The following is a 14,906-nucleotide window of genomic DNA, read 5'->3' as shown; positions in this document are numbered from 1 at the left end:
GCTGAGCGGTTCCTCCCTGGCTCTCTCCGGCATCGGCCTACCGGCCTATCAGCGAGCTCGGCTCATGACCTCAATTTAGACTCCGCCCGTAGCGTTTCCCTATTGGCTGGAAAATACGGGTTTCCATGGATAACATGACGAAATCCAAATAACAGGAGCTCATTGGTCCAGAGCGCTGTCCGTCGTTTTATATAAACAAGCCCCCGACGGCACGTGGATTCCCATGTTGTGTGTCTCGTGGAGTGTGAGGTGGAGATAGTTACGACCAAGCCGAATCCTAAACAACCTATCGAGTGTTGAAATTACATAAATGCAAAAAATCTAAGGAAGAAACACCCAGGAAACTATGAACCATATTAAATATATGACAAAGATACGTTTAACTTGCCACCACTGTTATTTATTGGCGTAAGACAATTGTAAATAAAGTATTATAACTCCTAAGTGAGTAAGGTGAAGTTTAACAGGCATTATAACTGACTGACATTTTACAGTTAAACACATGTTTTATGCTTTTTTTCTTATCAAAAACGTCTGCAGAGATAAAAAAACAAAAAAACAACAACAACACGAGTATCTGGAAGCGAAGCAGCTGCTGTCATGTGTGGTATAGATATACATGTTTTCCGCAGTTACTTGCGTCACATCATCATTATTGCACTGCAGTGATGCTGGCTCCCTCTCAGAAAGCACGGACAAAATGCCTTTTGTCACTATGGATGATTTGTTGTTGGAGAGAGGAAATGAAGTAAGAATACAGGTGTACATTTGTGATTGTAATCTTCATTCAGAGTACATGAAAGAAAGTAGTAAAAGCTTCATCAGCCCATCATCTCTTGCTGCATCATCAGGTACTGCCTAGCATTTGAGAGGGAGGAAATATTACATCCTCCTCCTATTGTAGATTGAAGCCTTTGTTTAATAGGCTGGTATATTAAATGGGACTCTTGCTCAGCTTAGACTCTGGAGGGCACAAACTGTTATTTTCACGTGCTGGCATGGCAGCCACAACACCCCTTCTCATGCCAAGAGCCTCCATAAAATATCTTGCCGACGAAATCATTCTCTGAGTAAGTGCCAGTTTCAAGTGGCAGCCCCCCCCCCCCCCCCCCCCCGCTGACTGCTTTATGATGCTTCGTGTCCACTCACCAGAACATGTGAGAACCAAAATTGTCTCTCACATCCACCCTCCCTCTTCCCTCTCTCTGCCTGCACTCATCCAGCACTTGTATCACACTGAGCTCCTAATACTGTATGAGGATCTATTGTTGGGTTTCCTTTTCTTTATTGTGGTTTCCGATGTTTCCCCAGAAAGGCTTTCGACAACCCCTGAGGAGAAGGGCAAACTTGTTTTATTCAGTTGTGGGTTTAACTGTGGTTGGAGAGATTAAACTTCTCAACACATCTCACAACTACGTGAGAGAGAGAGAGAGAGAGAGTGTGTGTATGTGTGTGGATCTGATATTGATGGATTACTCCCTTTACCATAATTTTTTTACCACACACATAAATCTCATTTGCTAGTGGTGTCAACAGATTGGGAGATCCTACAGGTGGGCGGAATTCCCTGAACAGTTGTGAGTCATGATGTGGGCAGCTTGGACTGAAAAGCCCAAGAGCTCTGACTGGCGATCATGATTATCATGATTATCTAACCAGAAATCCTACAATGAAAGCGTATATCTCCACGTGTTACACTCCATGTATTAAACTGATTTTTTCCTTCTGTTACAGCTGTGAGCTACAAAGCTCAGTGTTCGAAAGAAATCGTTTAGAATCTGTCAGAAAAAACAGGATAATATATTATGCAATACATACTTTCTGCTGTAATAATGCTTGTATATCCAACATAAAGGCCAGACTATTACCTGGCTGAAGGTCTTAATGTCAGTTGGATGGCACAAGTAAAAGAAAGCATTAAAAATGGTAGATTTCATGATTTGATTAATAAATCTATACCAACAAGAAAACATGTTTAATGTCATTTACATACATTTCTAAGTCCCTGCAAGATTTTAATGAAATACTAAAAGATCTGTATTGTTAAAATAGTTTGGGGTTGTTATTTTCAGTTATGCAATCTTATATTCTCCTCAATGTTGAACCTGAATGCGCTCCACAGAGACTTGAATGTGGATTCTCCGGTTGACGGACGTTCTTCCTTTAATACATCACCTCTGCTTCACAGACAAAAAGGCGGTTAAAGTAAACAGTAATGAATAGAAATCAATTATGTCACAGCCATATACAGAGTGTTTGTGGCCTGAACAATGTGGTATAGCTGCATTGCTGAATACTGGATTTATCTACTGCAAATAATTAATTTTGATCCATTTCTGGAATAATTTGCAGTGTGCATTAAATTTGCACTGTTGCTATGCATTAGATATATTAGCATCAGTCCCATGTGCCTCTTGCTATAATTGTGTGGGTTAAAAAAACAAAAAAAAAAACAGAAAGTAGGCCAGAATCAAATTCGTGAGAGTCAGTGGAAAACAGTGTCACAGATGCGTCAGTGGAAGACAGACAGCGCACAGCCAGTTAGGTGGTCTCTCCTTCAACACTTGAGCGTTGGATGCAGTCATCATCTTTAATCATAAATGTTAACGTCCGGAAACATCAGCCACCTGTTGCACTCAGTGATGTCAGTGGACAAAATGGGTGAGTGTGGAGGGAACAATAAGGACATCACCTGCGTACTGTTACCAGCTGGCTCAAGGGTGGCAACAAGGAGGGAGGCCACACAGACATGTTATGCAAAAAGTAATTTATTAACTCAAAACAAGATAAACATTAAGTAATCAGTGGGATGTGTAAAATAGGAAAGGCATCAGTTGTGTTAGCAGTGTGTGGAAGAGTGAAAATATAACAATATAAAATTTTCTTCTCACATTTATTTTGCTGACATGTATGAGGTATTTTAACCCCTTTGTTTACAGGATATCTGCTTCTGTGTCTCTGCACCCCATAAACAACCCTTCTACAGGTTAGTGGATTATGTAACTGTGGTGAACAAGCATACAGCAGATGATTTATACAGCCATGATTGTGGCTCTAAGTAGTAGAGAATCAACAAATGATGGCAGCTGAAAAGTAGACACTCCCCACAGAGTGAAAATAAATACATTTCCTGAGTCATACAGTGGAAAAAGAAAAGCACTTCTTTACTCCTCAGATGCCAAACAGCCGCCCATGCACAAAGGAGCTTGTAATGAGGAGGTTGGTAATTGCGAAGATCTCTTTAATATCCTTTAATTCTAGCCTAGAAATACAGTGGGAGGCCAATGGGGGTAATACTTACACACGTGCAAGTGTGAAAGCACACACGCAGGTTCCCAATAAACTACATTGACAAGAACAGTTCAGGATTCTAAAATCAGTGCAAGACCCTCATCAAGAAGTAGTAACATTGTACCATATTATGAACGGCACATTTTGTATATATTTAATTAATTTTTTTTTCACATTTTGAGTGCATTTTGATAGTAATAATTATATACATATGTGAAAAGTTCTGCTAATTGCTTTACCACAGTGGATATTTTGTGGGTGGACAAGCTGTGACAAAGTGGGTGAAACCCATCATTTGTCACCTTTTACTTTCAACCATCAACATCAATTAATTTATTAATGTGACCATGCTTTTTTGTTTCAACCATTAGTTTACCAGTAATCATATGCAGATTCATACTATCCTGGGTTTGTTTGTTTTGCATTATATTTGGTTACAATTTACATTCAGCAAACTTTTGTTGTTGAGTGCCAATTGGTAAGGGGGAGAGAACACCCCTGTGGTAATGGTTCTGCTTAATTGAGTGGAGGGCCTATTAAAGGAGAGAGATGTAGGTGTAGAGGAGGTCAGAGGATGAGGGTGTAGCTGTGTGCACTTGTTCATGCCATAGTTGAGTATTTTGAGTTAAGCCAGTTCATTTTGATTGTTTGTATTCTTTTCCTTTTTGGACACGTTCTTTTGTTGTTACGCCGGACTGAATAAATCAGTTTTTACTCATTCAAACGACAGCCTGAGTCTGCCTGCCTACTACCTTCCTTGTCACTTGAGCTATATTACACAAGCCAAAAATCTTTTGGGTCTTGGGTTGCTTGGAGAAGATTGGCAGTACTGATCGACCTTTTCAGCAGCTATTGTGCATTTGTTTACAGCTTCTTGTAAGTGCATCATGACAGGAAACTATTTTATATTGTTGGTCAAAGAATCTCTTCAAATTACATTCTCATTCTAAAATAACACATTTTCTTGCCTGTCTGTGGTATTGTGCAACCTTTAACTGAGTCTGAAATAAACTGAGGCTTTGTGTTCTGAAATAACCAGGCAGATATTGAAAAGAGGGTCAGATGCAGCATCATTTTACTGACGCTCATTCTTGCATCGTAACAGTCACATCCTATGAGATTAAAATCTTCAGGTTACCTTTGGTCTTCTTGATTTGGTCATTTGCGTTTTGTGATTATCTTAGCCTGAAAGCACATAATTACAGAGAGTTCTGAATGTGCAGTATCATACTATAATATAGCAATCTTCAAAGTGCTATGTAAGAAAAGAGAAGCAATGAAAAGAGCATATGAACTGGCATGAATCTTATTTAGCAACACAGCTGTTTTCTCTTGTGCGGAAAGCAAGTGAGAATAGGCCAGAATATAATTATATCCTTGAATCAATAAGAATTCACAGTAGCACTTAAAACAGAGATGAAATCCACAGTGCTGCCCTGAGTAGCTACACAGTCACACAACCCACGTCTCAAAGGAAAGAAATAGAAGAAATAGACCACAGGAGGAAATGTAGCACGGTGGAAAATAACTTTAATAAAACTCCTATGAAAACAAACCAGCAAAACAATAGAAGCCTGTACATTTGACAATATCCAGTGTCTGAGACTTTCGAAGGCTAGTGGTTCAAACTACAGCTGCATCACACATAAACCAACAGAGAAAACCATTATAGGCTTAGGCATGAGCCAAAGGTTTTATATAATAAGATATGGTTCATATACTCGTTTACGGATATTGCACGAAAAATTAAACACAGATGCAGATGCCGGAGGAGCACCTTATGTCGAAATGAGGAAGTAGCTTTGCATCGCAGTGTAATGTCCCTACTGATAAATCCCACCCACACAGCCGCCCCCTCCCCCCTCCCCCTCCCCAGCCGAACTTCGCCTACACCTTCTCGTATAAAAACAAATACATTTAAAAAGAGAGCGGCACGTATTTGCACATTTGAGACATTCAGAGACAGATAATTAAAAATACAGTATAAACAATAAAATAACTAAACATTTGCTTTTTTTGTGTGTGTGTTTTGGTCCTAACATGTTAAAAGCATCAGTTATTTCTCAGTGGGTTTATTTGTCGTAGTTGCTAGCGTGAGTTGGATGGCGCTTTAAACGTTGGAAATCCTTTTTAGACGTCTCAGGGTAGTGATCACTCACAGACCTTAAATCTTTGTCCAATAATGCTCTTGGTGGTTTTAAAAGAAAGATGCACATTGTCACATCTCAACATAAAATTAAAAATAAAGTGTTTTAGTTCATTAAAAGACTATTTGAAATTTCTCATATACGTCTTTCTAAAAAACGTTCCAGTGTTCGATGGTCCAAATGAGCTGAGATTCAAACACTGGACCAAAAAGGCTCAGGGTATCCTTTTTTCTCTAATCCATCCTTCTCTTTCATCATTATTCCCTCACACACAAGGTTTCTTTGTGGACTAGTAAAGTAGTCTGGCACATAGAAGTCTCATGATAAATTCTTAAATGGCAAAAGAAAAAAGAAAACTCATTAAAAAAATACAATCTTCCCGCAGTTTTTGAGGCACACTTTGAGGCAGCGGGAGCGAGACTGTTAAGTTGCACTTCTTGTGGGCGTTGTGCACATGACGGTGTGGTTTTTAAGACATGGGGGTCAGACTTTTTTTTTTCTTCTTTTTTTTTGTCCATTCTGCCTGTCCACATCCATCTGTTATCTCCGCTGTACTTTAAAACAGTTCAGGGGCATGGGCAAAACTTTGTGCCTCGTGCCCCGCTTCAGAGTCTGTACAAGCCAAGTTTGAAGACCACTTATTCAACCGCTCCAAATGACTGTAGAGCTCAAGCCCGCTCTGTGTGTGTGTGTGTGTGTGGGGGGGGGACAGTTTATCCTCTGAAGGTTTAGTGTGGGCAGAGCGGGTGCTTCAGTTCCCTTCCTTTGGCTCGTGTGCTCCATCAGCTGTTGTGCCTGTGCAAAACGTGCAACGACTTTACCCACCATGATTCCTCAGAAATGTCACAAGACCGTGAATCTGGATTTTATAGGAGGCACCATGCTAGAGTGATGCAAGGTGAGGAGGGGTACAGTAAGTACGTGTGCCAAGTAACTGGACTGACTGGAGTAGATTTTACTCTTTATGCACAGTATATGGGGGTGAATCTGCTCAAGTTTGCGATATTCTGCTAGATTCCCTTTAAATATGGGTGGCTGTCACCCCGTCTCCTTGGCACACCTTGGCCCTCCCACACACTGACACACTCCTTTCACTGTGTCCTCTTGGCCCCTGACCCCTGGCTTAGAGGGGTCGCAGCTGCTCTAGGAGCGGTTGTCTTTGGCCACGTTGTGGGCCATCCAGTTGACTTTGGTTGTCCAGCTCTCTCTCAGCGCTTCATCGAACTTCTGGCGGAACTGCTTCAGCGCATCTTCGTCCGTTTTACCCAGAGCCAGAGAATCCTGAGGAGGGGGAGGGTGGAGAAGGGATGAGAAAGTTAATGAAATGGGCACAAAACATTAAGGGGACAAAAGACACTATTTTAACATCAGAATATGACAGGTCCATCAACTATCTTATTACTAGACTAGACTTCTTAGACTAGACTTGACTTAATATGTCACTGCTTAGTAATGAACTACTGGTTTGGTTCAAAGTTCAAGCTCAAATATTAGTAATATAAGTATTCATTTTATGCATAACTGAAAAGTCTATTTTAAGTGTACATGCACAGGAGGCTTCAGGTGTCCACTTCATTAAACTGTATAAAGAATGTCATCCCCCCCATTAGTTCAAGAGACTACCATGCATGTCATCCTGAACTAATGGGGGGGATGACATTCTTTTCTTTCTTTACTTTTCTTTTACAATCTTGTCTACATTTGTGTGGTTTTATATTGTGTTTTTTTCTGTGTTAATTGTGGACCCCAAGAAGAGTAGGGCAATGGCTAATGGGTATCCTAATAAACTAAACTAAACTGAACTAAACTGTGTAAACCGCATACTGGACCACTGTTGATTAAACTCAGATTTAAAGTGAGCACATAGAAACGTTCCACTTTCAGCAGCTGAGTAAACTTTGCAGGCTACATACATCATTCTGCACAGTGAAGCACAAAACTCTGAATGAAATAACAATAAGCAAAACACTTTCTTGAGTGGAGGTGGACTTAGAAAAACAACACAAATCTGACAACAGTACATGATCTACATATGCCTTTGCTTAGTTATGAACTAATGGATTGGTCAAATGGCTGGCCCCCTTAGCCCGCAGTCTCTATGGCTTAAAGAGTTTAAGACATTGACCATGTAATGTAACATGTCCTTTGACTCCAGCAAGGGACCTCTGCTGCAGCTCATCCTTCCTCTCTCTACCAACATTTGCTGCCATTTCTCAACTGATGAAGAAGAAAAAGAAAGGCAAAGATACCAAAAGGGAAAAAAAGAAACTACTGTAACCTTAAATATTCATTTAATGAATCTGCAGTACTGCAGTGTAGTTCATTGGTCCATCTGGTGCTGTATATGCACTTGTCATTGCTGTTAATAACCATACTTTCTGTTTGTTCTTTCCTTCACCCTTTCTCTTTCCAAAATGTCAAGAGATGAAGCTAAAGACAAAAACAAAAAACACAGCTGGCAAAAAACCACCGACCTGTGGTAAAGTCTAGAAAACAAGAAATCATCATCGTCTGCAAGGTGCAGAGAGTAAGAGAGGCACTGATACCACATGTTTTCTTTTGCACTGTGTGTGTGTGTGCGTGTGTGTGTGTGTGTGTGTGTGTGTGTGTGTGTGTGCGTGCGTGCGTGCGTGCGTGCGTGCGTGTGTGTAATACCTTTAAATACTGGATGTCTTTGACTGAGGTGAGCTCAGGCAGTCCAGCAGTAAGCATGAGGGCGAACAATGTGATGAAGAGGTTCCCGTTCTTCCTCAAGATTAGATAGGCCTCCTCACAGTACTGTCGGAAACTATGAACACACAGACATATACACAGTTTGTTTTCTGTCATACACGTACAGCGCCCACAGATAGTTGATTTCATGATAACGGTTACCATGTTGTTTTGTTTTTGTTGACGCCTCCTTTTCATTATCAAGTAAAAGTTTCAAAACACTGATATGACATCTGGCTGGTTATGAACATGTTTTAACATATCTGCTGATGTATGACTGACCTGACTGAGGTTACCCACAAACTGTGATAATAAATGACAAACACTTCCTTTATGCTCCTCTCTGTTTTACTCATTGTGTCAACGAAATGTCTAAGGTGGTTTCAAACAGCTTGTGACAAGCTTGCTGACCAGCATTTTTCTTGTCATGCAAAACTCACAGAATCTCAAAGTTTGCCTTTTTCACATTTTTATTATCATTAGCTGAAAGTCACAGTTGACTATGCAGTACCAGTCAAAGTTTGGACACATGTTCCCATTCCTGAATGAGAAAGTGAGTCCAAAATGTTAACTGGTACTACACACTGATCAGCCAAAACATTAAAACCACTGAATGGTGAAGTGAGTACCATTCATTACCTAGTTAAAATAGCACCTGTTAAGGGGTGGAATATATTACACAGTTTTTGAAGTTTATGTGTTGAAAGCATAAGGATCTGGGCAACTTTGATAAGGGCCTACGTGTGATGGCTAGATGACTGGGTTAGAGAATCTCCAAAAGTGCAGGTCTTATGGGGTCTTCCTGGTATGCAGTGGTCAGGACCGAAAGTGGTCCAAGGAAGGATAACCAGTGAACCTGCGACAGGGGTCAAACTTCTGAAAAGTTGATGCTGGCTATGATAGGCAAGTGTCAGAACACAGTGTGAATCATAGCTTGCTGAGTAGGGGGCTGCATAGCTGCTGCATGCTGGTCATTGTCTGCCAACAAAAGCATCTACAATGGGCACTTGGATGAAGGTGGCCTGGTGTCTTTTAGATCATGTGGTGCATGTGCATTGTTTAGTTGGGAAAGAGATGGCCCCAGAATGCACTAAGGGAAGAAGGCAAGCTAGTAGAGGCAGTGTGATGCACTGAGTGATGTTCTTCTGGGAAATCCTGGGTCCTGGAATTCCTGTGGATATTACTTTTGACATTGTTGCAGACCAAGTACATCCCTTCATGGCCACTGTATTCCTTGATGGCAGTACTCTCTTTCAGCAGGATAATGTACCCTGCCACACTGAAAAAAATTGTTCCGGTTTGAGGACATGATAAAGAGTTCAAGGTGTTGCCTTGGCCTCCAAATCCCACAGATCTCAATCCAATCCAACATCTGTGGAATGTGTTGGAAAAACAAGTCCAATCCATACAGGCAGCACTTCGCAACTTAGAAGACTTAAAGGGTCTGCTGCTAACTTGTTGGTGTTAGATATCACAGGACAGCTTCAGAGGTCTTGTGGAGTCCATGCCTCAACGTGACAGAGCTGTATTGGTAGCATTAAGGGAAACTACACAATATTAGGCAGGTGGTTCTAACGTTTTGGCTGATCGGTGTATGTGTGATCTTTGGAATATTGAATATAACGTAGATGAACTTAAAATATTTCAACACATCCACACTGGCAGGGTTTTGAATGTACAGTGGGTTACAGGGTGTATTTTCACTTCTGTATTTCTGCTTCACAGAGTGATTTGTTTACTGTATCTGATCTCAAATTAGTACACAATGTTCTTTTTCATAACACCCACAAAAACTACATTTGCTGACGCAGCAATACACAACCAGTGTACTTCTCTTTTTTACATTGTTGAGGATGGGTTAGGGACATTTCATGTATTTCTGTGAGATCAAGTTGCATATTTAAGACAGAACTCCTACATGCTGCACTTCACCAGCAGCGGCTTAGTTAGTAAGTACTGTAAAGTCAGTGTAATAAAATGTTTAATGTTTTAGTCAATACCTTCAGAGCCTTGGTGACAATATTTCATAGTCACACCGTTTATCCAGTGTTAACAATCCAGCACGCTCAAATTCACTGTGTCATTGCTTGGGCTTAACATGCTACTGTGACGCTCGAAAACAGAAGAAGGTAGCTACTTCACAATAGATCCGCACTTCTTCACTACAAATCAGTGAATGATGTGGTTGTTATTCCTGGACTGTAGTAACTTGAGCTAAAGCAACTGTTGATACTTCACACAACTTGTCTGAAGAAGTTTACTCTTGTGTGGCATAAATCATGAATGTAGGCCATGACAGCACAGTACCACAAGGGTATTTCCACTTCACTAAATGATTTGTCTTCTTGTTGCGTCACTGATCTCTACTTGACAAACAACCTACCCTGCTGCAGTGCAGCTACGTGATGCCAGATTTACACATGCTGCGCTGCACTGCACATGTTGATGTGGCTGAAAGGTTTTTCAGGCTCATGGGAGCACTTCAAGAATGTGTAAACACTTGAGTTCGGTCGGGTCAGTTTATCTGTGTGAGGGATTAACTGCTACATTATCACATGAGATATCAGTCACGAAGCACAAGGCTGTTTCATAGGATTTGTTTTGTGGAAAATAAAACAACAAATTACTTTTTAAGATCCAATGAGACGTGACTGTAATTGATGAGGTTTTGATGTCTTAAGATAAGGGCCTATGAAGGCTTATAGTATTTATGCTGGTTTAGCACTTAACTGTTTTAAAAAAGTGTTTGTACAACACTATTCAAGACTGGTGGGAACAAATTCAACCTTCTGATTTGTATAATCTATATTTTACAATAAAATTCAGTGGATCGAACCATATCTGAATGATCCAAAATCTACATGAAATCTCTCAACATACTGTGTGTTTAAAATGCTTCAGATACAATACACATGAAACACAAAATGTAGAGAAACATTCTAATACGCTCAGTTTTACTTTAATTCTCAATGGTGTTGGTAACTGGGCACATTCCTCCTCTGTGAGACTTGCAGGCTGCAGCTTTATCATTGGTTAAGTCTCTACTGCCACCTACTGGTGGATAAATATACTGCACTGACAGACATCAAATCATGTCAGAGGCATGGACTTTCTGCTCTTTAGGACTGTAATACTCTTTAAAAAGACCCAAGTGTTATTTCTGAGACAGCTGAAAACAAAAAAGATAAAAATGCACAACGCAGCCAGGCTGAAAAATCAAGAAACACAAAAAGAGAAACTCATGAACCAGCTGTGCAGATGCAATTCCACTGCAGACTTACATCCTGTGAGATAAAGATAGTGTTGTCTATGTCTAATGGATTTTCTTAGCTGTTATACTGTTGTGCCCACAGTAAGTGCCCTCTTAGTAAGTTGAACCAGAAGTTGGTACGGTGTATTAAATGTCAAACAAGACACCCAAATCAAAAATTATTATCGTGACATTCAATTCAAATTTAAATGACAGGCCTAGTAATAGCAACACAGTCAAATGTGTCAAATGGATAAACCATATTAATTAATGTGGATAGAAAAAGGTGCCTGTTCCTACAAAGCATTACCATGGCTATAATCTCAAAGTAGTAGAATTTCCACAACAGTACACATGCAAAGACAGAGAGAGACTTACTGTAAGATAAAAGAACAAACAAAATGTGGAACAAACCTGCCAAATTTTTCTGTGTAACCCGTCTTTCCCTGTTGTATGACGTGGATGAAGTCGTGTGTGAGGATAAATGGTACACGCTCCCTCTTGATGCCAAACTTGGACTTGAAGTTGCCGAGGATGTGGCCAAAGTCTATGTGAAAGAGCTGACAGGCAGACACCAAATCCAAACAGTGAGCATCATGGAAACAGGAAAAGCAGACTGGAACAGACTTTAAACAATCCAGTGTGCCAACGTAATGTAAATAATCATAAAATATTTATCTAATGAAATGATTTGTGGGCTTTCTACTGGCCCCTGGATAATTTCATCATATAAAACATAGCATTTCTCACACCTGTCCAGTGCTGCGGACCATGATGTTGTCACTGTGGCGGTCTCCGATGCCCAGGACATAGGTGGCTACACAGTAGCCTGCACATGACAGAGTGAACTCCTCGATGGCCCGTTCAAGAGCATCGCTGTCAGTACACAAAAAACAGGGGGGGTTAACTGAATGCACAGCTCTCTCAAGCACCTGTAATAGTAAACATATCCTTGCAGTTACTTCAGGATTCATTTAAACACCAGACAGCATCATACCCAGAGTTTCTCTCTTTGAGCCAGTTGAGCAAAGCATCCTTGTTGAAGGCGGCAGCTGCTGCCACGTTGCTGCTGGTCAGCTGGATGTTGGCAATCGTGTCTGCTGATGACACAACCTCAATCAGCCCTGCACGGTCACCTGTCGCTAGGCAACCATAAGGTACGATCCTGCACAATATGAAGAGAAAGAGAAGAAAAGAGCTTAATGGTATCAAATAGCCAACAGTAAACATATCGAACCTTGAGTATGTGGTAAATAGATAAAAGAAAATGCACTTTTTCAAAATTATTGCCACAATTTCTGCTGTCTACAGAGGAGTATACAGTAAATATGTATATTGGCCAGTGACAAATAAGGGATGGCAAGATGAGCAATTCAAAAATAGCTTAAAAAATGTCTTAAAAGCAGCATCAGGTTTGTTAAAATGTACATTTAGTATTTTTGTTGGTTTTATGTCATTTGAAATGACATGTGCACCATTTAAAAACAAACAAAAACTAAGACTGAATGCTCCTGAAAATGTCAAATGGTGTAACTACAAAAGAATGATAAATATTCAATATTTTATCCACCTACAATGTATTTTAGTGTACTTACAGTAATAATTACTTAATTTAAAACCCAGATTAAATTTAGAACAATTGTATCCATTACCTTTATTTAATATAAAAAAGTTATAATGTAAGATCATGCCAAACTAGTTGATATAGTGTTTTATTGAGAATTCAGCATTTTTAAGCAAGTTTAATTATTTGGTACAAAGTTTCTATGGTTACACCACTTAGACATTTTGCCATAATCCTCTAATCTAATATATTCTCTCAAAATGGATTAAAAGCTGAATTTTTTTGCTGGGTCGACAAAAAAGAATGTGTGCAAAATATTCATATGTTTATTTTCAAATTTTAACCCATTTAAATTTGACTAAAACACATTGACACAAAAAAAACATCATTGACCTATATCCACAGTCAGTAAATCACAAGTACTAGTTTTGCACAAATGCACCATTTCCAATTATAATCACACTTAATACAATCTGCGCATACATACAGTAAATTATCAAACGTAGTAGTGACACATTTGATCATATTTCAACACATGAATGTGCCCCAAAACAGTCCTCGACAACATTTATGACCCACAAAACCTGAGCCACATGAGAGCGGAAATCTGAATCGGGTCAGCGTAAATGGATAATGCGGTGTGTGTGTGTGTGTGTGTGAGAGTGTTGCTTCATATCTGCTTCCAGTATTACGCATTTATGAGATTAAGATATTAGGCTCCCGTTAGTTTGGGGACTCATTCAAACAGCAGTCATCTGGGTACAATCCCTTCTCTGTCGGACAGCGGAGACTTTTATACTGTTGACAGTGAGCAGAGACTTTGCCGATGGGGACACACAGTGAACAACTATGATGATTACATGATAGCATGGATGCCTGCCAGATGAAACATTTTCTATTTCATTCACTTTAACTGAATTTATTAACCACTTCCACTAGATGGCAGTAGGTCTTCGTTTTGCAGTTCGCAGCATAACAACTAAATGACAAGAATGCTAACATACTGAACATACTGTTCCTCCCCAGTCTCATACACCAGACAGCCATGACTCAATGCTCAATGCTGACTCAATTTCTAGATTTCATTTACAGTTGGACAGAGGTGTAATGGAGACCCCGAAGCCTTCAGGCATTTCTTTATTCTACATGACGGGTGTTGAGTTTAAGTCAGTGAGAAAATGATTACTGTACAGACAGCCAACAAGTAAGTATACATGTGGTGAAACATATCCAGAAATCACCGATAGCGGTTTCATTACATTGTCCATTGCTCCATTCTCTACATCCCATCACTGTGTTTGAACCCTGAACCCATTTCCCTTGTAATCTGAATCACCGTCCTTAAGCTCAACTGTCAAAACAACCCCCCTCCACTGCTCAGCTCCAGATGTGTCAGTGGATGACAAAGGCAGAAAAAAGGGCTTACAAAAGTGCCAACGTGTGGATTTGATTAGGATGTAATGTAGATAATGTATGTGTGTGTGTGTGTGTGTGTGCGTGTGTGTGTGTTCGTGCATTTGTGTGTGTGGGAGAGTGTGGAAGTCTAGGGTGTAAAAGGGTTGGAGGTTAAACTGGCATGGGGTAATTTAGTATCTCCCCTCCTCTTCACCTCCCCACCAGAGCTTCCCCTTCCCCACAGAGAGCAGGAACAAACAAGCTTGACAAACACTAACCGTTTAACACACACACACAGACACAAACATACAGTCATGAGGATAAAAACGCACCTGAGATCCAGATTCGCCTCCTTCCATAGCAGATCCATTAACCTCAAAATCTGGAGGGTTAACATATCTTGTCGTAGGTCTAAGAAAAGACAGTGAGGAAGAAAAGAGACAGAACGTTTTTGTGATTTCAAAAGAATATATTTTGCATTACAAACCTGTCAGCAGAATTTACTTCAAAACTTAAAAAGTGGTTTAATTGACTACTCATCGTGACC

At 40.1% G+C, this 14,906-nt stretch overlaps 1 protein-coding gene across 1 annotated transcript in view; it reads right to left on the bottom strand.

Annotated features, from left to right (window-relative positions):
- Positions 1-5,660: 5,660 nt before the first annotated feature.
- Positions 5,661-14,906, bottom strand: part of pik3cb (phosphatidylinositol-4,5-bisphosphate 3-kinase, catalytic subunit beta) — a 53,866-nt gene continuing 44,620 nt past the window's right edge. The window contains exons 19-24 of the mRNA XM_062418789.1: positions 14,692-14,770; positions 12,398-12,565; positions 12,153-12,276; positions 11,815-11,960; positions 8,094-8,226; positions 5,661-6,719 (exon numbers count right to left, since the gene is read on the bottom strand). Of these exons, the coding sequence (XP_062274773.1) occupies positions 6,582-6,719; positions 8,094-8,226; positions 11,815-11,960; positions 12,153-12,276; positions 12,398-12,565; positions 14,692-14,770 (788 nt within the window). The 3' untranslated portion in view covers positions 5,661-6,581. The remainder of the gene's footprint in view (positions 6,720-8,093; positions 8,227-11,814; positions 11,961-12,152; positions 12,277-12,397; positions 12,566-14,691; positions 14,771-14,906) is intronic.

This window comes from Scomber scombrus, chromosome 5 (assembly GCF_963691925.1).
Source record: "Scomber scombrus chromosome 5, fScoSco1.1, whole genome shotgun sequence".
NCBI classification, from domain to species: domain Eukaryota; kingdom Metazoa; phylum Chordata; class Actinopteri; order Scombriformes; family Scombridae; genus Scomber; species Scomber scombrus.
Note: the sequence above shows the minus strand (reverse complement) of the source record. Positions and strands in the feature narration are given on the sequence as shown.